The 25764-nt window shown below is 44.2% G+C and overlaps 1 protein-coding gene across 5 annotated transcripts in view; it reads left to right on the forward strand.

Annotated features, from left to right (window-relative positions):
• The window catches only part of LOC119477027 (kelch-like protein 29), a 254667-nt gene that overhangs the window by 75944 nt on the left and 152959 nt on the right, over positions 1 to 25764 (forward strand). For all 5 annotated transcript variants that reach the window (XM_037750803.1, XM_037750806.1, XM_037750804.1 and 2 more), the window contains one exon: positions 13685 to 13996. In XM_037750803.1, the coding sequence (XP_037606731.1) occupies positions 13724 to 13996 (273 nt within the window). In that variant the 5' untranslated portion in view covers positions 13685 to 13723. The remainder of the gene's footprint in view (positions 1 to 13684; positions 13997 to 25764) is intronic.

Raw genomic sequence — 25764 nt, forward strand, 5'->3', positions numbered from 1 at the left:
TTAAAGAACATGTGTGTGTGTGTGTGTGTGTGTGTGTGTGTGTGTGTGTGTGTGTGTGTTTCACCTTTTCTCCATCTCCCTGGGCTTTCTCATTTTCCCCCTCTGTCATTGCCTTTCCTCCTCTCGCTTCTCCTCCTCTCCTTTCTCTCTTCCTTTTATCTCTCACTTCACTTCCGCTATCTCTGATGTTGCCCAACAACCTCCACCACTCCCCCGTCTCTCTCTCTCTCTCTCTCTCTCTCTCCGTCTCTCTCTCTCTCTCTCTTTTCTATGTTTGCCACGGACTCATGTGGCTGATTGTGTGTGAGAGTACAGCTGAGACATGGGTAAGGCAGGGAGGGAGGGATGGAGCAGGAGAGAGGAAATAAGAGAGACAAAGAGAGGGCGAGAAAGAAAGGGGAAAAAAATATCCCTATTTTAGCTGTAACACAATTCATTCATTCAAATGATCACAAGCAAAAATCACACGCAAAAATAAATGCAGGCACTTCAGGTTTGTGGCATGTTCAGAATTGTTCAGTTGTCTTGTCACACATTATTTTTCGAGATTCAGAAATAAGACTACACATGCATCCTCCCATACCCCTGTTATACTGTAGAACCGCGTACGATGTACTCTACATAATATTGAACTCATGTTTAGGCCTGCAGCTAATGATTATTTTCATTATCAGTTAATTTATAGGACATTCAATTGATTATTTACTCTATAAAATGTAAAACAACAAAAAAACAGTTAAAGGTGCTCAATTTTAGAGTTCAGAGGATATCTATTTCCTCTACACAGCTCTCAACATGGAGACGGCTGAGCCGGCACTTAGCAGCTAACACAGCTAGCATTGCAAACAATGGCAACAGTGCTGACAGAGCTAACAGTGTTAACCTTATCATAGGGTGACTATATTTTCAAACCCCCAAACCAGGACCCTTAAGTGTACCGCACGTTCGTGCATGCGCATTCACGCGCGCACGAGTACGCGCTAATATGCACGCACCATAGGCGTTTTCATCAGGATGGCTAACTTTGGCGCACCTGTGGCACATTTGAGCACGGAGTGGGATCAGAAAGAAGGCATTATTATATGGGGGTGCATTAGAGGCTGTGACAATCATGATTCATCACATTCACTACTTTCACTCCCTTTAATCACAGAGCTGTCCCCCTCATGACACACTGGCATTGTCCCCCTGATGACGCACTGACATTGTCCCCCTGATGACGCACTGACATTGTCCCTCTCATAACGCACTGACAGTTTGGGAGTCCTGTAGAGAGTTTCCTTCAGAGGAAATTTACTGTTGTCTGGGCCTACGTATATTATATTTCAACTTGTCTTGTCTCAGGCTATTATAATTAAAATTGTGGAGCTCAGACGACATTTTGTCCTGGATGGAGACACTGGGTGAAAGACTGACAGGAACGGACAGTCCTGAGGGAGTTATAAGCGGAGCGAAATGCCTGTTGATGCGCAGAAGGAACTGTGTAGAATAATTAATCAAAACGAAACGTTTGATGATTATTTTAATTGTGGCGAAAACCGGGACAATTTGTTAGTGACTGTTGAAAACCGGGACATTTGAGTGTTTTACAGATATGTGTCGAGACTCGGGACACGTCAGCTTGAAACCGGGACAGTCCCAGACAAACCGGGCGTCTGGTCACCGTACCTGGGGGGGAACCGAAAGATTGGTGCTATGCTTCCATGACGGCGCTGTGGGTTGGTACGATGTTATCAGCAGTAACCGCTGTATGAGCAAAGTGCAGAGTGGCGGCCATTAGCTAGCCAGTGGGGCACAACAGAGAGACACACACATGTACTGAAATGGACGAGTGGCTAGCCCGGCTAACAAAGCTCAGAGAAGCTCGGATTACAGCACACACAGAGGTAGAGCGACTTCATTCTCTGCTCATGTAGACATTACTCCACTATATCTTTACATTGCAAATATTTGTTTGCTGCTTTATTAATGCTCTGAATTCCAAATTTAGCACCTACTATACTTCAGCATATTAGCTTTGTTATTGTTGTATTTATTATTGCATGTTTGCATGCTGATGAAAGCAAACATTTGGTTTATGACCAAATATTGGCAAAACTAATGACATTCTTATCAGCCTTAAAGTGGCAGTAAGCAGTATATTTTTGGCATCATTGGGCAAAAATTCCATAATAACCTTTCAGCATATTGTAATTCAAGTGTTCTGAGAGATAACTAGACTACTGCGCCTCCTCATGGCTCTGTTTTCAGGCTTTAAAAAAATCTAGCCCGTGACGGGAGACTTTGACCAATCACAGGTCTTTTCAGAGAGAGAGCGTTCCTATTGGCTGTGCTCCGGTCATGTGACCGGTGCTTGGCATTCCTTCAAGAGGTCTCATCATGGCTGCCGGGTCACAAACTTTTTAATTTTACAGCTAAACTGTGCACTACAAGATGATTCTGAAAACATTTGAGGCGAGAAATAGGCATTACAGTAACATAATATTGATTCATATTTGAGCAGCGCTGCCTGGTTTGACCGTTTGGTCGGAGTTTGCGAGTGATTGACAGCCGGCTCTAGCGTGGCTGTAGACTATTAGTTTTGTTGTTTAATAAATGACTTTGGTGATTAATTGCTTATCAAAATCAATTAACTTTCTGCCCATTGACTAATCGATGAACTGTTGCAGCTCTGGTCGCATTTGAACCCATCCATATGAGACTGCTGTCACTGATTGTCACAGTCAAGTCAGCAACTGTAGCTGCATACACGTCACTGCCAATCAGAAATACATTACATCAAATAAGTACCAAATAAGCTTCTTTCTTACCTGCTCACTAGGGATCTACTGCTCATGTTTTTTCACTTCATGTCACATATTTTTTCTAGCCGAGTAGAAAGTAAATGTCCATAAATGCCATTTTAACCACGGTAGCATTAAATACATTTTCCATCCCTAATAGAGACCGCTGTTCCTTAAATCTGGGCTGTGTCCGACCTTCATCCCACCTAGGTGGGAGGAGGGTTGCAAATCCATGTTGAATGACGCACATCGACCCATTCAGATTTAATTCACTCCGTCAGTGTGTCGGGGGTATAAAACTATACTGTGACAGAACACATTCCCCCACTCGGTACCTCTCCTACAATTTAGTGTACGCCTCATTCTCCTTATCATTACCTCGCTTTCCCCTTTTTTTCTCTTTTCGGTCATTTCAGTGGCCTCTCTATTTGTTCATTCCACTTGCCTAGGCTGTCTCCTGGGCCATTAATCTATACCGCTCCAACCGCTCCTCTGGGCCAGCCCGGGCTGCAGCGCCACTCACTGCGCGCTCTGAAAGGCCACTGTGTTCATACAGATATGAAACGACGGACAGAGACAGAGAATGGCTTTTAGAGAAAGCACCCAGAGACATGAGATAAGTAGAGAGAGAGAGAGGGATGGGAGGAGAAAAGAAAAACACACCCGTCCCTCCTTCTCTGTCCGTGTCATATAAGGCGGTAGTGACAGAATCGTGTATTTGAGAGAGCGAGACGATGTTACCCAGAACAACTGCACTGAGGTTACCGTGGCGTCTGCCCTTTTGAAAAGGTTGAGATTTGAGGAGATTAATATGCCGTTGGATCACACTGGGGGGTTTTAGGGCCTGGACACGCAGCAGCCGTCAGCGGTGACGGGGGACTCAACCAGATGGCCTGGCTTAATCAGGGAGAGCGAGCTGTCCTGGGTGTACCTGAGTTAGCAGTAGTGTTTGTTGTGTGAGGGAATTTTTTGTGTGTGTACTCCATAAATGCATGCATGTGTGTGCACTTACACTTGTGTGTCTGTGCTGGAAAACAACAAACAATGAATAGATGCAGCGAACTTGGCAGTAAAGACCGTCTAACTGGAGGCTCTGTCATTAAGCATGATAGAAAGTATTGGAGCTGACTGAGTTGGGAATTTGGTGCGCGGCACATCTGAACTCTTGTTTTGCTTTAGCTTTAATGTAATAAACTCTCTGAGAGAGAAACATCGGTCTTTGATTTATTAGATATTTCCTTGTAGTGTGCCATTTTGACTTAAATCTATAAAAGGGCCCTGTTTATCCAGCAGAGTACACAACACAACTCACTTAATCTAAAAGCGTCTCTGAACACTATTCCTCGGCATGTTTTCAAATTATTATTTTCCCACTTTTTTTGTTTTTGTATTTATTTGAAGTGAAGTGAGTGCCATCACTCAGGGGGAAAAACATAAGAACTCAGTCAATGCCTAAAATACCTCAAATCAAATTAATTTGTGTATAATTGGGTAATAAATCAGCGTTATTGTCTTTGAAATGGCATTCTACAGGTGTTAGTCTGTCCATCTGTTACCAGCCATCAATTTTTATTTGATGTTGCTTTTCAGACGTAATGTTTACTTTTCTTCTAAACTTAATGTTCTCAAGAGGGAGCCGGATGGTACAACCAGGTTGTTACTGTTGTCGTAAGGCTGGTTACGGGCAGACCGTCCCTCACCCGGAGGACCTGGGTTCTATTCCCATACTGGCAGATATTCACACTGCTGAGGTGTTCTTCAGCGAAGCACTAAATCACCGGCTGGCCTTGACCTTGGATGGGGCCAAGATAAGAGGGACAACCAAGTATGAGTTGCAGTACAGTACATCTTGTTCAGTGGTGCATTGGCGGTGGTTGTTGAAGGCAGAGAGTGTTTTTTGTTCACTCTCCGTTTCCTCCGACAGTCTGGGGGGATTCAAACCAGTGCGTTTTCCAGTCATGAGCACACTTTCTTTACCACTGTCCCTGCTGTCAGGAAGCACAGCTTAAAGTTCTAACAAGGGAAAAACGTTGGCTGTATGAGCTGTCATTTCCTACTCATTTCCTCTAAAACGTAGACTTAACAAGAGCATTTAATGAAGGCATTTAATAAGTCCTGGGTGGTACTGGTTCTTTGGTAAATCGTCTTTTAGTGCTAGTATATTGCACGGTACTTCACATAAATGCTTTGCAGTATGAATCTAATTTTCAAACGGTATACTTTATTCAGCCTCTAGATGGGAATTCACCTCCTGCCCTGTTGTTTGAGGTGCAGGGTTAACCAGCAGGACTTGGCCCTCCAGAGCAGGTAGGGGTTAAATATCCTGCTCAAGGGCTGTTGGAGCGCTACGTGCACACAAGGGGGATCAAACCACAGGCCCTCCAGTCCCGCGGACGACCTCTGTAACTGCTCGGCCGCGCTAAAGTCAAAAACGGCGCGCTCTTGTATGGGAGGAATAGACCTAAATGTAGAGGCTTTGTTGCTTCGAGGAGTGGGGAGGTCAAGATACAATCTTGACCCGGAGCATCTCTATGGTAATAACAGGGAAGAGGAAAAATCGAAGACGCGCGGGGCATCTCCATGGCGACAGAGGGGATGTCATGATCCCTGCTGCCGGCAGACTCTCTGTAGCCGAGGATGCAACCACATGCCACGGCAGCTTTTTATAGCGAGGGCCAGCGGGCTCGCAAACTTCTCCGTTGTAAATCACTGTCACTGTATCCGCTCCTCTCGCTCTCTCCTCCGCATTGTCTCCCCGTCTCTTGCTCTCGTTTAATTCTCTCCGTCTCTTTTTCACTCTCTCATTGCTGCCCTGTCTCTGTTATTGATGTATATATCTCTTGATCTCTCCTCCAGCTTGGCCGTGCACTCTAAGCCGGTGGCGTTGAAAGAGATGGATGCTCACTGCCCTCAGTAATCTCCACAGCAGCCATTTAGATAATTAAGTCACTATTCTTGCACTTGCCTCGTATCCCGCTACTGGAGCTCAACTACACACACACATACATATTGATATATTAACACACGTGTATCCCAGTAGTTGCAATAACGCAGCAGCCCATAGAACATGTCAGGTTTTTTTATGTCCTCACTGCCCCTGTGTGTGTGTGTGTGTGTGTGTCTGACATCAGCAATGAGAGCTGTTTGTTTTGATGCTGTTGTTGGTTTTTATTTGGAGAACAGAGAAACTCGCAAAAAGGATGCAGCGGGGAGAGAAAAGGCGACAGCTGCCATGGCCTACAGAGAATACACACGCACACGCATATATATACACACATGCATAAACACACTGCATGATTGGCGTGTGGAAATCTGCCGCTCCCACACCGCATAGAAAAAAAAATCATGCAGAAAAGGCTGGATGGGGAAAAGCGTGCTCACCAGCCCCAGGGTTTTTCTCCAGCTTTGTGTCTTGCCGTTGTGATAATGTGGCGTTTTGTTGAAAGTCTGTGTTTTAATTAACTGAGCAGCAGCGTGCTGCGGTGTGGCGGAGGTAGCGGCGCCTCTCTGTTCCTCAGGCTAATCACATGCCTGGGATACTGACATCCAAACACTGGCGGGGTGTTACTAACTCGGTTATTGCAATATTTCATAACGCCGCGGTCATTCATGTCTGGACGGGCGCCAGTGAGAGTTTTTGGACAGGAAAAATGCTGCTCGGCCCATGCTGTTTCCATTATGCAGAAGTAAAAAAACGGAGCCCGTGTGTTCAAATTACAGTAAACAAGCAGATTGGAAACCCTTGCATCACGTTGTATCCCCCACAAAAACACACATGGAGTACGCACGCATGCACATGCTGCTAAGTTTGACTCATTATTGCGGTGCTAAAAGAGGGGGAAGTTTGCTGTCAGCGGTGCAGGTATATGCAATATTTCTTAATCCTAAGAAAAAATAACCCTTGGCCTCATCTTCTTTATATTTCTTTTTCTCTCTGTCTACCTAATACACCTTATCCCCTTTTTATCCGCTTTGAATGATTTGGCCTTTGCTTGCATGCTTTATCAAAGAGAAGATGATCAGGAAGTGTCTGTCTCTGGCAAAATGAGGCAGTGTGTGCATGTCACCCACCAGTGTTTCATCCATCAATGTGTCAGATTAATGCACAAGGTGCCATCTCTCACTATCATCTCCTCCGAAAACCTCCTGTGGAAATCCTAATAGGCTGATGAGATAAGGAAATGCGAGGCGCCGGATTCAGATTAGTGCTGGAATCTGCTCAGAATGAGGTGACTACCCCCGTGGTTCGGGTTTATTTGAGTGTCAAATGCTTCCCCGGTTGTCCTGTAGCTAAGTAAAACCAGCCTACGTGCCTCTAATCATCTGCTAAAATGGAAGCTATTTATGGTCCGGATGGTGCCTGAGCTGGTGGGCTTTGTTTTGAGACGTCCTATGTTTTTATGATACACCGCTGACTGCGCAGCGTCTCTAGATTCCACTCACACCACTAATGAGGTGTACGAATTGTAGCAAAGTACTAATTCCCCTCGAACCGCTGGGATTAATTGGACCAGCTAATGCTAAGAATCAATCCCAACAATGGGCCCGTTGGTTTCCATGCCAGCAGGTAGTCGCATTCATCTCCGCTTCTCATCCCTGAAGATGGCCTTTTCCTCCTCCTCTCAGCAAAACCCTCACACCTCGCCTCCACACATGCACATAAACCGTGTCTGAGCTCATGAGATAGACACAAAACTCCTTTTCCTGTGTTTGCCTTTCCTCTAGCTTCCGCTCTGTTATTCTTGTGTTTTTTTCCCCCCTGTCTTCTGGAACATCAATTAGGTTTCTCCTGTATCACGTCCTTATGAGGGAACGCTAAAAATACCCAGGAAGCCCTGGCTGTTTTCTGGCAGATCAAGTTTGCTTCATCAATCAATATAAAGATGCTGGAAAAGAAAAAATTCTCCAAATGAAGAACTCCGCATCGTGCAATTTACGATGTTTTAGTTTGCCAGTACATTTGCTTAATTAATGACACCTGTATTGTTTGTTTGTGCAGGTGCACATGTGCGTGTATGCAAGGCGTGAACGCTGCACCATCCAAATTGAGACCGCATCTTCATCATCTGGCGTGTCTTAGGCGGTACGGACTCGAGCCGAGGAGGAGAATTTAAAAAGCCCGAGACTCTGGCTCGCGTTGCTCCGGGCTATTCCTGTACCAACCGTCTCTCCCATTATTTAAATACCAGGATGAATACCTTTGTTGTCCTGGAGGAACTGTCAGCACATTTACTGGTCTGCGATTGGATTGGTGTGTATGTGACGTGCACCTGTGACGGTTAGTGTGTGTGCGCCGCTCGTTTACAGCGATATCTTGCCCCTCCTCGTAAAGTTCCGGTGCACCTACTGTCCCCGGGCCTCATTTGTACCATCCATCCAGACTTGCTGATGGACGAATTGATCATTAGCACAGAAGAGTGTAGCAGGTGGCTCTTTATGTGTGTGAGTGTGGTGAAAGCCGGGCTGGGTCAATAGAAGTAAACACTACTGCTACAGATTGGAAATGGAGCCTTTCCTCTTGGGGAGTATTCTGTAGCGTGGTGGACTAACCGGGGGTATTAAAAGCAGAGCAGAATGTGCCAGCAAAAGCAAACATCACACCCTAGAACAGAAGTATGACACACACCCCAGCCCACCCTGATCGCATCCTTTAACACCCTTCCTTTCTATTTCAGGCTGCACACACCACACACACATTCATACTGCTGTTATATCTCATTTGCTAAACTCGCTCGCTCACACTACTGGCTCGCCGTCTCCCCGTCGCTGCCGCGCTCTGTCCATCTGTTCCCCTCCCTCTTTCCTCACGTCTATCCGCGGCTCCCCGCGTATTCCCACATGGCTTTGTTAACGCAGCTCTGTCACACACGCGCCCCGACACGCTGCGTGCTGCCTCGGAGTGACAGATGCTGTTCTTTTAGGGGTGCGTGTGTCTCGCGTTCCCACCTGCTAGACAACTTTTTATTTTGGCTAATCACTCCGTCGCTCGTCGCTGTGGAAATTAAGTTATTGAAGAGTCCTGATGTGCGCTGTGTGGGCTTACAACTCGCATAGGAGCATATAGGAGCGTGCACGGCATCCCCATGGTGACAGCAGCGAGGTCATGATGATGATAGGCCTTTGCACACATGCAAACATTGGCGTATGCCCACACATAAACACACACACTTGTCTTCTTCTACTCTCTTTCTTACGTATGTGCACACCCACGCCATCTCACTTTTCTGTCTCAGTTGCACATGCATTTGGAAGAACATCGTATGCTGGATGCAATTTCGATTCTGACGCATCAGCAGTGCTAGAATAGCTGTTTTTTGAAACAGGAGTCGAAAAACACCCAGCGTCCAACACACACACACACACACACACACTCACACACTCACACACACACACACACACACACGCTGCCTCCTCTGCAGCTGACTGCTTCTTTTAACTCATGACGTGAGTGACAACACAATGGATATGCCAGTCAGCCAAGTCAGTCAGCTCATTAGGTTTGATTGCTGACACGGTATTTCTCACTTTCTTCTTCGGCTCTCCTGTTCCGGCTTGAAACCAGAGCCTGTTTGTTACTATTTGCGCTTTCCAGAGGATTAGAGATTTTAATCATTTGTTTAGATTTCCATCTCTCTGCAAAAAGGATTTTCAGTCTTCAGCTGCTATTTTTAAGTAGGAGGCAGAGTCAGAAAATAGCATTTGGCGTGGGAAAGTCTGATACCTTCAGGTAAGATTATTAACATGCTGATAGGATTGCAGGAGCTAAAGAGCTTCATTAATTGCTGTAGGGTATGACTGGAATGCTGTCATTAGTTTCTTATGATATTGAACAAGCACTTAAAAAGGGTTGGCTTAGTACGCGAGCCTCCCAGCAAAGGTTATCGTGTCTCCTCTGGAGGGCTGTGGTTTTGTCTGCGGCTGACAGTGACTGCATTGGATGTGAAAGAAAATGGGCAAATCTTTATTGGCACCCTCTCCCTAGAGCAGTGCAGCGCAGAGCAAAGTGTCATTGTAGATGTGATGTATTTAAGTGTTTATCTGGTCTGGCAGAGTCCACAGGTGTGTTGGGTGTTGGTTTCCACAGGCACCTCTGAGAGCGAAATTTATTTTTATCGCCTCCTCGTACTACTCGCAAACACACACTCTCAGCCTCAAGGTGATGCGAGCTTTCACACACACACACACACACACAGACTTTAAAGGAGTTGCAGAAACGCAGTTGCGAAAGGAATTTAAGTGTCTGTAATTAGTAGCTTAAATCCTCGTGTTCACCAAGGACCATAAATGTAGTGGGATTTGTCTCAGTGACTTGCGTTCCGCGGGGATCAGTTGCCAGCCTCCGGTTACACAGTACATACTGACATGCATAGTGCCGGGATGACAGGAATTCACTCAGAGGATTGTGCACATATTGAAGTGTAGTGCCAAGATTCTGGAAATGCCACTTGGGTAAGTGAGTGAGAGTGAAGCATGGTAATGGGAAATGCTCCTCTTCAGAAAAACAACAACATTTGTCGTCTGTATATACTGCTTCAAACAACCCACATTTACACTGAGTATCAAAGGAAGAGGTAGGATGTATGATGTCTGGGTCGGAAATGGAATGTTGTATAGGTAATTTTCTACCTTAAAGGTGCTAAATGCAAGATTGGGAGCATTTCTGTTGACTCCACACGGCTCTCAACATGGCGACGGCTGAGCCAGCGGCTCACAGCTAACAGTGCTAACATTGGAAACAATGGCAAAAATGCAGCTCTGTGATGAGAGCAGTGCAGAGCGGTGGTCGTGTGCTAGCCAGTGAAGCATCTTGCATGCACAATCACGCGCTAAAAGGCACGCACAGCCAGCCCGGCTATGTCAACAAAGCGAGGACAAGCTTTGATTACAACATATAGAGGGAGAGTGGCTTCATTCTCTGCTCAGGTAGACATTACTCCTCTATAGTTGTTTGTTGCTATATTAATGATCTGAATGTTGAATTCAGCACCTTTAAACATGGAATGGGGGTTAATTTGAAGATTTAGATCCCAACATCATGGCAGGTGATTACGGTCCTAAAGTTACATCTTACACCATTACTGACACGATGCTCTATTCCAACTATATAAATATGATGTTGCAACAGGATGTCAATTCGATCCAAAATTTGCAGACTTTTCTACTATCTTACCAGCACCACATTGCTCCTAAACCTTTTTACACATGCATGCTGAAAATTCCACTGACTCTGCTCCAAATGACCTACACTACTCTTACATCAACTGGCTCTAGAGAGGTCCATTCATGTTTTCGCGTCGGCCACCGTAGTTCTTCTACATGCTTGGTACACAGGAGAGGCTTCAGTTGGTTGCAATCTGCAACCTCACCACTAGATACCGCCAGATATCTACACAATGCACCTTTAACTCCGCGTAAATGTTGTTTAACTGATGAGAGGAAATGAAAAGAATGTGATAGCCTGTTAACTCCCCCTAAATTCATTTATTTGGTCTCATTTATAAAGTATTTAACGTGTGTATACGTTTTCAATAACATATACATAAAACAAAGTTGTGATTGGTCAAACGTATCTCTTCGAAATTGCTGTTTTACCTATTCAAGATAATATAAGGTGATGCGGAAATGGCAGTAAAAATGGTCAGGAACGTTCATTTAGCAAAAATTGGCTCTTCTCACGATTTATAGTTGAGGCCTATTATGAATTGGGTCACGATGGTTTGTCATTTTCAAAAGAAACACTGCCGTAGACCACTAAGCCACCACGATGCCGCTTATTTAAAACAATTCTAGTGCAATGGACTTTACTTACTTTCCACTCGTTTTCCATCTGCAGCCTTACTGAAGGTTATCCCACAAAGCTCTCTTGTGTGGGCTCTTTCAAACTTAGTCTAATGCCTTGTCTGCACAAACTAATGGATTTGTTCTCCAGTGCGCTGTTGCTCCCGGAGGTTTACAAGGAGACAAAACAAACTAGTCGAGTGAGTTTGCGGTAAATCACAAAACTGTCTAAACATGGCAACCTCACTGAACGCACAACGGCATGTACCCACTTCACTTCACATCTGAAAAGGATTGGAAAAAAATAAATTGCACAGAATCGTAACTGCAAATGCACTCTGCCCCCAATTCTGACTATTGTGGAGATAATGTCCCTTTCTTATTTTTTTTTCTTCTTCCGCCTCCTGTTTTTATGTGGAGGAATTTTCTTCCCGCCTGCCCTCTTATTTCTCAGCCGTGGTGTGGAGCTCGGGTGATAAGAGAATATTACCTGGCACTAACTCTGCCATTGTTCCACCGGACCAGCACCTTGTTACTCTCTCTGTCTGTCTCAAACATTTTTAGAGATAATGCAAGCTTGTTTCTATTGGAAATGTTGAGGTTGTTAAAAGGGGTTACCGCAGAAAAGGGAGAAAGGTTATTGCAGAGCGAGCGAGAAGGAGAGCGCGAGAGTGTTGCCCCCACAGCTTTTAGAAGCTCTATCGCCGCGTATCAGCTTGCTGGACCTTGTGTGTGAGAGAGAAATAAATAATGGAGAGAGGGAATAAAATGCACGATGAGAAAGAACGAAAGGGAGCACAACAGTTACGGACATAAAGGAAGAAAGAGTGAGTGTTTTAGCGAGTAAATTAATGGATGGTCACAGCAGCTAAAGATACAGAAGGGCCAGTGCTCCCACCACAGGCTGCATCGTGTATCGCTCGCATCAAAGCTTTGGAAAGAACCTTTCATTTCCAAACAGCCTGCTCAAACACTTACTACTACTACTACTGCTCACACAGTACACTGGGAGTTTTGTGTGTTCTCATTACATCCTTCCAAAACAGTATGTGCATGCACACTTGTAGTATGTACTGCTTTTGTACACGCACACACAGAGAGAGAGAGAGAGAGAGAGAGAGGCTGGCATTTCAAGGCGTTCGCTCCTCTGTGAGGCTAGAAGCAGCGTGACAGACCCCAGCGTGAAGAATAAAGACCTATCATCCGCTGTCATTCTCTCCTTACAAACCAGGGGATTTTGCATGGGGCTTGCTGAACCTGGTTTTTGAGGTTGTTATTTATTTATTTCATCTGTTATCAAGGGCTCGGGAAGCATAACGCGCCTTTGGTGAGGAGGAGTACAATGCGCCGCAAACCCCCTCAGTGATGGATTTCACTTCTCAGATCCTGCGCCGCTTTGATTTATGATATAATATAGAGTGATACGCCGCTCATACTACACACAATAGCGCCATGCCCCATACTGATGTAATTCCAGCTCCCTGTCGCCTCTTAGCCTATCGCAGCCCCGCTGTGCTTGAAAAGGGGGGAGAACCCTCAAATGCACTTCAAGGGCAATCTGATTGAATTAACCAGCCATTAGATGTGTGAGATGAGCTGTAATTGCGGGGGTATTTATCTATTCCGATGAATGGGTTTTGACCGCAAGGTCATGATACTGCTGCGCCCGTCCTCGGCGCGACTCGATAGAGCGCGTACCTGTTTGCGCTCGGCCGTGTTGCTTTAACCTCTCGTTGTCGAGCCTCGGTGCCTCACGTAACAAATTTAGCTCCTTATGGCGTTGGCACTGATGGTGTTTTTTATAGACCTGCTTAGCAGCGCTCATTTCTCTCCCTCTTGTCGCAGCCCTCGTTAATGACTGGGAGAATAGAAATTAGAGGCAACAAATGAGCCGCAGTGTGTTCATGTCAGTCAGGTGCATTGGGAGCAGATGCTGTGAGCATTTACACCTTCATGTCAACATGTTCTCTCCTCAATTCACTCGGTGTCTTGCTCTTTCTTCGCCGCCCCACGGTCTTTTTATATCTCTGAAACCCTGCCTTTGTGTCTCTTCCCTTCTCCATTTGCATACATTTAATGAAACACCTCACCTTTACCTTCTTCTCTTTCTGTTTTTCCTGCAGGCCTGCCCCTGTTGTTCCCTCTGAGAGGAAGAGGAAGTGATGTCACGCCACCACCACCGCTTCGAGAGGGACTACCGGGGACCCTGGGAGCGGAGAGACATCCGTCCTTCTGGCCTCCACAATGGAGGAGCCAATCATAGCTGTGCCTCCGCCGTCGTCAATGGCAACAACCGTCCGGGGCTGCTTCCCCTCCCAGTCATCCCCTCCCTCCTCCCCACCCCGGTTACAGTTGCCGTGACAACGTCGAGTGGCGACATAGCGGTCAAGCGAGGCATCACGGCAGCGGGATCAGTGGCTTCCGCATCTGCCAAGGTAAGAGGCTCGTCCAAATGGATGCCGCAACACCTGCTTCCCTCTGACTCGTCCTCCTCAGCGCTCTGTCAAGTTTCTTTCTGGTCTTTGTCTCATCGTGTGTCAACTTTTTAATCTGTGAAGACTCCCCAACTGGACATAATCTCCAACTTTCCTTTTACTTTTGAAGCTTTCCAGCTTCCCCCTCTCTCTCTCTTTTCTCTCTCTCTGTCTTCCAGTTCTCATCTCTCACTTTCTCCAAATGTTTCTGCGCTGTCCAACTCACTGGCATGCCCGTCTTCATGGTTCAACTGTCTCAGCTCTTCAAGCCCCTCCGCTCTCTCTCTCTCTCTCTCTCTCTCTCCCTCTCCCCCTTATCCCTCACTCCAGTCCTGCTGCTCTCTCTGCACTCTCTCTGTCCAATGCCCCTCTCTTGCCAAACCATTTTCCTTCCATCTTCATTTCCTCTCCCTGCCAAATGGCTGGCTTGTCCTGCCTTTGCCTCCTTGGTAATTTCCTTTCTTTCATTATGTAAATGACCTCTGACAGTGGCTCAAATGTCAGAAGTGATGGCTAGAGGTGGTGCTTTTCTTAACAAGCAAACAAACAAAAAAAGGACCACATCATTATATAAGCCCTGAGTAATATCATTGATAAAAAAAAAACCATTTCTCCTTTTCAAAGATAGGTTCACTTTTAATTAGACAGGAATAGTACAATATTTGAGTGTGGCTTATGTATTCCTAATTGTGTGAGTGTTATAGTCAAGAGCCGTACAGTTTGTGTTCTCCGCCCCCTCGCCCGGGGATTTGCTAGCTGGCTGTCAGCAGCGTGTGAAGAGAGGGGCCTTTACCCAAAAAAAAAAAAAAAAGAGTTAGACATTTCAGCCTCTCCCCTGCCTCCTGCTTCCATGGATACCATTCATCTTCTCTCGACACTCCTCCTCACTATCAGATCATTTGCTTTAATTTGAACTCCAGCAGATCCATGTGGGCTTTTTTCCCTCTCCTCCTCAGCCACCTTCTCCTCGCTCTCGGTGGGGCCTGCACTCTAGGAGCAGAGGTAAACAATGCTCTGGTAATTTAGCCCCGTAAGTGCACATCATTAGATACCCTGCCGAATGCACTGACCACAGACACAGTAAATCTGCTCTGGCACCGCGTCGGCCCCTCCTTTTGTGCGGCTGAATAATTACATACATCCCGACAAAGTCTCGCCAACTCCCTCCGTGGTCATTGTCATCATTCAATGGCTGCCAGAGCAATTAGGTGCCTCGCCTCGCACGCGGGTGCACATTTGTTTAAAGGTACAGTATATGCGGGGAATGCGTGCGTGCGTATATGCAGCAGATATAATGCAGATCCATCCCTAGGTGCCACTCTGTTAGCTTTATTCCGGGATTTATTACCTCTCTACTTTGTCTCGCCTTTGACAGTCCTTTCTTTGTAAGGGTAGACAACAGAGACCAGTTTTAAAAAGGGAAATACCCAGAGTCTGGGCCTTAAGAGCCGGCCAGTACCATAGGAGCCTGTCTTTCTGTCTTCCTGCTGTCTGCTGTCCTCACTTGCTCTCTCTTTTTCTGTCATCTTCAATCAAAGCTGTTGGGAGTCACAAAGAGTCTGATGGACGGATGCAGCTCTCTCTCCGTGGTCCCTGTGTCTCTGCTCTGTCCATGGCTACACTAAAAACCTGACAGGCCGTTATTGATCTCCACTGTTTGGAGACTCTCTCTTTATAAACCCAGTGGCCCAAGTGGGGACGCAGTCCAGTAGCTACACATGTACAGGAGTGTGTGTGTGTGTGTGTGAAAGTGATGCCCCCTGCACATATTACCGTGTAATGAAACCTTAAATGGAGTAATCATTTCCCTTAATATAAATCGGGACACAGGTGTATTGCTTTAGCGTTACTTTAGTGTTTTCTGTGGCCTGCTATAAATAATCCGTGGTTTGCTTCAGCTTTAATGATCAAGTAAAGAGCTGTGTGGGTGTGTGTAGGACAAAACGCTGAGAGTTGAAAAGTACCATCTGGTCGCATTGTCCATCCTGATGTAAAGTTAACCACATGGAACAATGGACTATAGTTAATTTCCACTTTGTTATCCCCTGCTGAGCCATTAATTATTTTTTTTTCATGTATTTTTGTGCGGTTGTCACGGATGTATAGTCGCTGCACACGCTAAATCCATGTTGTTAATAACCACAACTGTTTCTGTGTCTCGCTGATAAACACAACCTTTATATGTCAGTTTCACTTTGTGTGCCATTCTATTTCTTCCAAGTGAAACTGTGATCCACAGCACCGTTTTCTAGAGTATTAATTCCACTCAATTTACTAGGTTATAATTAAACGTCTTTAAAATGAAGTGGTCGCTATGTCGTAGCTTATGGGATTTACAAAAATTAACAATACTGTACTTTTCAATCAAGCTTTGTAGCAAGCATGGTCATGGTCCAACACGTTCTCATGCCAACTCATCACATACTGATGCTTTGTCAGAACCCTCGGCGGCACTTTTTGGTCGCAGTAAACACATACTTAATGGTGTGAGTTAAACAGAAACACTTGTTTAGGTTTAGGCAACAAAACCACTTAGTTAGGTTTAAGAAAACACAACATAGTTTGGCTTAAAATTACTAAGTTTTTACTAGGGATGGAGAAAAAATCGATTCACCTATGTGTTGTTGTTTTTTTTTTGACGTTTTTGAAATAGATTTTTCAATGCCAGAATCGATATATTTGCTTCATTTGAGTCTATACGGAGATAAAGGGAAGTTACCGCTTTTATTGTTGTAGTTTGAGTAAAGTGACGTCATATCCGTTCCGTATCCGTCAACCAAAACAAACCGCCGGACATAGCGAGCCAAAACGACAAAGCAGAAAACGGCGGAGGGTCTTCGTGGACACGACCTGCACCCTCACATTTTAAATCCAAAGTGGTAAACACTACACATACAGCAAAGTATGGAAACACTTTGGGTTTCCTACATGACCAGGAAAAGCAGAGCTAGACATGATGGCTAAAACTGCATGCCAACTCTGTCATGGACAGGAAACGTTACCATATTGCGGTAACGTGCAGTCAAGCCAGCCATCACTCTCATCTCTGTCGTCAAATTGACCAACGCTACAACTGTAGAGAACCCATGTACATTCATATAACGGCCCCGATGGAGCTGACCATGGATGTATAAAGAGAACAGTGCTGACGGGAGAGCTAACAACGTCCAGCTTTTGAAATAAGGTGTTAACAAAAGGAACTGTATATACAAAATACATACATGGAAATAAGATTGATGGATTATATTTAGCAGAAGTATAAAACAGTATATGTCCCTTAGAAATTAAAAGAAAAATACCACTAATTTGTGAGGGAAATGTATTAATAAATAATGCCTGACAAAGACTGATATATTTGACTTCAGGACGTCTCTGATGAAAATGAAAATCAAACATTTTAATGTATTAATTTAGATATTTTCCAAAGTAAAAGTCCCTTGAAGTGTATGATTTAAACTTTTTGCCATGGTCTAGTGTTGAAGAAGTTAACAAAAATTGCAATACTTAAAATCACAATACATACTGTATTGAGTCGGCACCCAAGTATCGTGAAAGTATTGAATCGGGAGATAGGTGTATCTTCCCAGCCCTAGTTTTTACAGTGAAAATATTACTTGACGGGACAAGAACGAACTGATTGTAAAGTGAAAGAGAAGCGTAACGCACAGAACACAAACAGCAGTCTCCTAGATGAAAGCCTTGTGTGTAAACTACATCACCACAGCACTTTCCCTGAGCGTTTACTGTTGCCTAGTTAATGGAAAGCCCGTTGCGTCTCCTACCGCCGTTAGAGGGTGCCTTGTGTGGCGGTTTTGAACGCCGACGCCCTGGGAATGAGAGCGGGCTGCATGGTCATTAACAAGACAGATCTACAGTGAATAAACCAACATATCACCATGATGTGATTGTTACTCACTATTGTACTGGAGTTATAGGCGTGTGGAGACAAGAAGACAGAGACTTGGAAGTGTCTGATTGAACGTAAACCCGCGGTTACAGCCTCAGTATTGTTCTGTTTGCTTAAAAAATGATTTTGACTATAAAATGTATAAACCTACACCATCTAGGTGCGGTGTTTTCACCCTGCTTGTTAAAAACACTACCTTTCACACACCTTATTAAGACTTGTTAATGCTTGTACTCCCCTTGAAATAGCACTTGTCTAATTGTGTCATCTCTGCCAGTAATATCACTAAAATCTTCTCCTGACTTAAAGACAGAGCACTGTTATTAGGATTACTTGTGATCACTATATAGATCCAAACAAAACGCGTGTGCTCTTAAAAGGCGTTGTGAAGGATCATTGCTGGGTTAATTAAATGTTTGCACATTAATGTTACAGCCTGTTATTTAGTGTTAGTGAGGATTTTATAGGGTTTAAACCGGGGCCAAAGCCAAAGGAGTTTGTATCTGATAACCCATACTATTACTCAGAAAGTACCTTCCCACAGATAGCCCACTGGAACATGTGGATTTTCCTGCATGGTCTAATCCTTTTAATATGAGTTTTTTAATCCATCCTCCCTTGATATTTAATAGCAGCAGTGCTCTTACCAATCCATACTAAACACAAACGCAGGAGCCGTACTTGAAATAAAATGATATACAGTTACATATTGATCTAAGGAATGCCACAAACTAATAACTGTTGTTAGTATGGAGCTTTTGCCTGTAGGTGTTGTATTTTGATTCAGTCTGTTTACATCCCATTCATCCATTTCTCTGTTGGATGTTTCTGACCTACAGAGCAGTCTCAAGACAGCAGCAGAATGAGCTATTCCTTTAGCCTGCAGCCATCTCATTAGTTTAATGTTGTTGGGAACAAAACTTGTTAGTTTTGGGCTAATGTTATTCTGGTCAGGTAGTTGTAGTATTATGGTGCATAATCTGTTTAAAGAGAGAGTGGGGGAATTTTGTAGTAAGTTTGTGTAGTACTGATCATAAGAAGATATTAGTTTTCTCATTGATAAGTCTCTTTCTTTAAAATCACTTCCTTCAGACGGGCTTATTTGGTGTGGTCAGAGCAGAAAGTAGTAGGGAAGACCGGGGTTGGTTGGCACACTTTTCAATCTGCCGTATTTCTCTGGCGAAAGGTTAATGTCTCAGCTATAAATAAATTAGGGCTGTCAATTGATCAAAATATTGAATCGCGATTAATCGCATGATTGTCCATGATTAATCGCAAATTAATCACACATTTTTTTTTTATATGTTCAAAATGTACCTTAAAGGGAGATTTGTCAAGTAGTTAATACTCTTATCAACAAGGGAGTAGGCAAATATGCTTGCTTTATGCAAATGTATGCATATATTTATTATTGGAAATCAATTAACAACACAAAACAACAACAATGTGCTGTGTTGAATACTCGATTCTGATTGGGCAATCACGGCGTTCTGCAGTCTGTGTTTTCTTTATAGCAGACCGTTGATTTGTATAGCAGACCGTTGCTATGGGCGCAGGTCTGGAGTGGAACTCTGGCGGAGCGTTTTTGTGTCAAATTATTGATGTCTTAAGTAAGTAGCCGTTTGAAAAGCGGGATAATGTACAGCTAGCGGGTCATTGTTGTAAAAGAAACCCCTTCAGGGCGATGAGAGACCCCTCCGCGTCGGGGTGCAGCATCGCCCTGTCGGGGTTTCTTTCACAACAATGACCGGCTCGCTGTACATTATCCCTTACATATTGTCCAGAATCCCTCACAGGTACTGCATTCAGCATAAAAAATAAGCTCAAATCATAACATGGCAAACTGCAGCCCAACAGACAACAACAGCTGTCAGTGTGTCAGTGTGCTGACTTGACTATGACTTGCCCCAAACTGCATGTGATTATCATAAAGTGGGCATGTCTGTAAAGGGGAGACTCGCGGGTATCCATAGAACCCATTTTCATTCACATACTGTATCTTGAGGTTCAGAGGTTCCCTGTAGTTGTCAAGAAACAATTTGAATATTTAATTCAGACAAGGTCAACAATGTCTAATTACTTTTGCCATTGACATTCAAAAATAATAATAATTAACTAACAATAAAGATTGTTTTTTTCATCTTTCAAAATAGTTTTAAAATTTACCCCAACAAAATATACAGTAACAGTTACATTAACGGACACGTGCCGACCAACCCCGCTCACATTTGACCCAACTTTGTGATGAAATGATGTTAGCCAGCTACCCATCACTCATCACATAGTTTCAAATCTTGTATCAAAATATAGCTGATTCCTGTGTCTCTTAACTAGAAGTAAAATCTTTCCAATACCTCTATCTAACACGGTTTATCATATGTTTAGTCCACAGACCACTTTTGATACTGTTACCATCACCATATAAGTTAGTGACTTTCAGATGTGTTAACATAGTAGGTGAGTGCAGGATGAGAAAACAAACATTTTGATGTTCCATTTTTGTTTCTGTGACCTTCAAGGGACCAGAAAATAGCTGTGCGCCAACCAACCCCAGTCTCCCCTACTGCCTCAAAACCAGTGATAAACAGTGATTTTGAGTACTTCAATCAGTCATGAGGAGCTATAATATTAGTTATCCTTTTAGCTTCACATTGACGATTTTCTTAGCAGCTGCTGTACATTTCATTCATTTCACAAAGACCATAGCCGGGAAAACAAAGTAGCACATAAGCCGATGATGGATACATCTGATATTTACCTTTAGTTCTATTTATTAAAACAAGGAGCGTTACTCCAGCTTCTGCTACGATGCCTCCTGCTGTTTGATCTCCTATAATCTATAATACCTGCTGCTGGCAGTCCATTAAAGTGCTTCCCCCCCCTGGCAAGGCCAAATAAAGCGTGCTGTTCTGCTGAGCACGTCTCCACACAAACCGCATCCCATGACAGTTGCCAGCCTGTTGAAAGATTTTTTTTTTTTATAAGTGGTTACTCCATTTGTTTAAATAAAAGATATTCCGGCATCAGCATCCATGCTGGTCATATTTTTGAAAATGACAGTTTTGAATGTTGATTTTAAGATATTTCCAAAAAGTACTGTAAGCGCCATGAGAAAAAAAAAAAAAGTCCAAGCGCTGACGGCACCAATCGATAGAGCTCGTCTTGAAACCAAATCACCCATTGTGTGTTTTCGGTCATTGATTTGAGCCAGGTCGGCCCGCCAATGGATTGAAGTAGACCGCACACTGTGGCCAACACAACATGGTATCCAGAGAACAGCAGGTGTCATGGCCTCACTCTGACACAATCAGGAAAAGAAAGAAAAACACACACAAAGCCATGTCTCTTCTGAGTGATTTCCAACCAGATCGGGGCCTGTGTGTCATTTTCCTGACAGTGACGAGGCGAACGGATTGCGATGCAATGTATTTCGTCAGCTTTGAAACATTTTGAAGGCGACTGCAGTAACCGTGTTGCTGGGCTGTGTGATGTGTCTGTAGTGCAACAGCAGTGGTTTAGCTCTTATTCTTTTACGAGGCTTTATATTTTTAGCTGGGCCTTAAAATCTGCATTAACTCTCTGAGACCTGCCTTTACTGTTTTTCAGAAGCCGTAGCAGGGCTCAGTTTTAGAGCGAGAGTAAAGCTGAAACTAGAAAACCGTAAGAATCCATTGCTACCAACCTATCTTGCAATTACATAAATTGGGTATCAGTGTAAAGTTGAGACTCCTGTGGATCCAATGGGCCCAATTGTATTCATGTGTGATGATGTTAGTCCCCATAGTAGCCATTTCATTGTATTGAGCATTTTTTGTTTTTTTATTTGACCTCACTGTATAAAATGACCTGTGGTGACCTCTAGGACAATCACAGCCTCATGAAACTTTACAGCCACAAACTAGAGACCTAGGGCATTCAGAGGATTTCCTAGGTAGATTGACAATAAGGGGGTTTCTTAGCAGTTTCCAGAACAGAAGTGCTCACCATCTAATCACCAAAAAATGCAATTCTTGCAGAAACCTCCGAATGTCAAACGTTTTTGAAACCAAAGCACAGCATGGCTTTTTCTATGGCGTTCCTCAAGGTCTAAGTTTCTTAATGTTGTGTTTTGGAGGGATTATTGATCATTTTATGTGTGTTTTATGAGTGCTAAAAAAATGGTTAAATTTAGCACCAAATCTGTGTAGCAGATGGTATCAATCCAAAAATTGCTGCAACAACTTACGAGACATAATAGAGTATGGGAATGGCTGTCCATATACTTCTATCATAATGTTCTAAACCCTTATATACTTTTACAATTTATTTAGATAATGAATTCATGTTTATTTCTGATTTACGACTAGAACAACTTGACACACAGTGCTGAGCTGCATCTCAAATTAATCTTCAGTTTCCAGCTTCTAGATGATATACACTACTTCTATGTGACATCTACTGTTGACCTGCTGTCTCCCCTTAAAGACCCCCTGTACCACTCTAAAAAAGGACAAAAACCTGGTCCATTGTGGGTCTCAGAGGGTTAAGAAAACCTCTCCATGTGAACATCACTGTTGTGTCAGGGAGCCCGTTAATGAACAGACTGGAAGGTTCTGAAATCACCGAATCTTTATTGAGGTTGAGGCGAAGAGGAGAAGACGTCTTTTGAAAACCGGCATAACCTCGTGACAAGTTGCTGTGAAATGTATCGAATATATGAGGCGATTAAAGTTTCACAAGGCGCACGCTGGGGAAGCTGGAGGAGGGAGACGGAGCGGAGGCAGCGTGGCGGCGGAGAGCTGCTTTTGAATTAGCTTCAGATAAGAGAGGAAGCCACAATTGTTCTATCAAATAGTGAAACTCCATCATACAGAAAAAGATGAACCTTTACATTTCCAAAGCAGACAGACTCACCATGGGGTCCTTAAAGAAAACCATCTGCGGAGGAAAGCCAAGAACACTAAACCTACCGGGAGGATAAATTATTGCTTCACAGCTTGAAGCCTGCATTAAGTTACTTTATACTGATGGACAAAAATTGACGAGGCGTCCAATTTGATTATATCATTCAGAACGTTAAATCTTAATGCGGATGTCAAGGATGGAGGATATTGTGTTGTTCTTTTATTCTTGACATTTTCACTTCAATTGATATTCAAAATATACTCTCCAAAAATTCTCCTTAAATACTAAGTAGCAACGGCTTTCTGAGGTGCCTTTTATCTTCCTCTAAGGAGCAGCGAGGTAAACAATCTTCACACTCGGCTGCCTGGATTTGATTTATTAGCTTCTACTGTACGTGTTGTCATCCTATCACAGGCTTGCCGCGTGCCATTTGCATTCACAGTGAAAATGTCACAAAATCTCCGAAGACGAGTCCTCAGAAGGAGACCAAACTGATTGATGAGAAATACTTCATTTCAGCGTTTATTATCCATACGCCATCATGTTAAACCTGAAGGAGTTTTTATTTCTTAGATATGTCAAGTGTCTCTTTATCTGATTTTGAACAGTTCTGCAATTTCAAATATGTTGAGGCAGAGGTCTGTTGCACAATTTGCTCTTTGTAAGCGGTTAAGTGGCGAGCGTGTCGGAGTATATTTTAGCGCTGAGAGTCAGCTCGTCTGACACCGAGATGAGACGAACCCGTCAGCTCTTTTTTTGCTTTGTCCGTCCGGGCTAAAATGTCAGTTTGGATAAAGACAACCCTCGCAAAGCCAACCTCAAGTAGCAGACGTGCCACTATTAAAAATGTCACTCCCTTTTTTTTTTTTTTGCTTCTTCTGATTTTTCCTCACAGGGAAAACATAATTTGAATCCCTGGCACAATGCAGCGTGCCCGCTCTGCGTCCAAGGAATACATTCATAGCTTGTCTGGTTAGATTACTTTCCATTTGTCTTTTTTTTTTTTTTTTTTTTCCATAAACACAAACATCATTATACTGTTTGTGTACAAACAAATCTGCTGTCGAGCGCCTACAACAGTGTCATTAAGAGAGAGTGGACCTCGAGGGAGCAAAGCGAGGATTAAGCAGCGATTTTTTTTCCTTAAGATGATATATGGAAACTTTTTGAGTGTTAACGAGAAGCAGTGATTGCGTGTTTACCGGGAGCAATTGCACCGGGGTCTGGATGTCACGGCGCCATGTGGGGAGAATTAAGGCTTTCCACTCGGAATCAGACCGGGCTGTGCTGCAGTGATTGCTAATCAAGGACAGAGATACAGAGCCAGACAGACAGACAGACAGACAGACGGACGGAAGGAAAGACAGACAGACACCTCAGTCGTGAGGACTGCACACTGTCAAACTGTCAGAGGAAAGACACTGTGAAAAAGGGAACTGTCAGACTTCATTTTTTTTTTATCAGCATTTGAAATCAGATGGATGGAAAATGGAGTTCTGAATCTGACGACAGAGTTATCAGAAAATCTCAGCACCCCTCATCACACAGTCGGGACATCATCATCTTTTATCATCAACGGAAAAATATTGACGGCGGGTCTTCTTGATTTGAGAAAAAAAGATTCAAAAGACGGAGTGAAAAGAATAGGTGAAGGCGAGCGTTACCTCTGTCTGACTTGTCAGTCTCGCTGTGACAAGATGTTCCATCCAATCCCTGTCCTCTCCTGGGTCTCTCTCTCTCTCTCTCTATAGGGGCTAGGATCCAAAGCTGACCTTTTTTATGCCAACAATGGAGCGCCACATTTCATCCCTCCATCCTGCCTCTGCTTTTTGATGCATCTGCTTCATCGGGAGGTGGATTTTAGTCCTCCTGGAGGAAATAAAACAGAAGCGGAGACGGGTTATTGTTCTGAAAACCATGGATATATCCCAAAATAGGAGACCTTTCAGGGTCCTGGCTTTGTGGTGGGTTTGTACTGGTGACAGCGAGCTTTACAAAAGACTGTATGCACAGCTCTGGCAGGAGAGAATACGACGGTCCAGAAGGGGCTTGCTCTCCTCTTTATTCTGCTTTGTGTATGTGTGTGTGTGGGTGGGAATGGAAAGCAGCCTCCCTAAAACACACCGGCTGTCTTATGAGTCTGGCTCCAAACTGACGGCCCGATGGCTCGATCTAATAAGCAGTCATTGGATATCAGATTCGAATCTCTCTCTCTTTCTACTTTGTGAAAGATGAGATGCGAGCTCCTTCTCTATTTATGCCACAATGACTATGCAATACGAGCGTGTGATACTGAAAGGGCTGAGGAGTGTGTTGTCATCCAATACTGTACATCTGCTCTCCCCGGCAGCAGCACACAGAGATCATTGTCTCGCCGGTCCTTGACTGAGCAGAAACTGGCGCGGCGGACGTCACTGCACAAACAAAGGTGTGTTTACAGAGTGCAGATTCGTCTCCGAGGCAAACTCTTCCTTTCCCCCTGTGTGTGTCCCCTGTGCTTGCTTTGTCTCCCGCACTCAGAGATGGGTTTAGGAGCTTATTCTGCTCTCTGCAGCAGCTCGATTGATGAAAGTTAAGTCATGGAAACGCCTTCCCCCAGCGTTATCACCCCTTACGTTTTTATCACCCTCCATCACACTTCCATCTAATTCTTCAGCACATCCCCTCCCCGACCGCCACCCCTGCAGCCACTTCAAACAACTTTCTTGTCTTTGTCGAAAGCACAGATCCTCATTCCTGCGTCAGCGTCGCCTCCCCTCTGAGCGCGCCTGTGTGAAATTGGATTGCTGATCCGTTGGCACTGAGTGGCAGAGATGTAATATGGGATAGCGGCAACCGCATGTTCTGATGCCGGAGACAGCTGTTACAGGACACCGACGGATCACAGATGATGCTTGACTCCTAGTCCTCATCCCTTCAAGACCAGAAATGCTCTCGG

Source organism: Sebastes umbrosus, chromosome 18 (assembly GCF_015220745.1).
Source record: "Sebastes umbrosus isolate fSebUmb1 chromosome 18, fSebUmb1.pri, whole genome shotgun sequence".
NCBI classification, from domain to species: Eukaryota; Metazoa; Chordata; class Actinopteri; order Perciformes; family Sebastidae; genus Sebastes; species Sebastes umbrosus.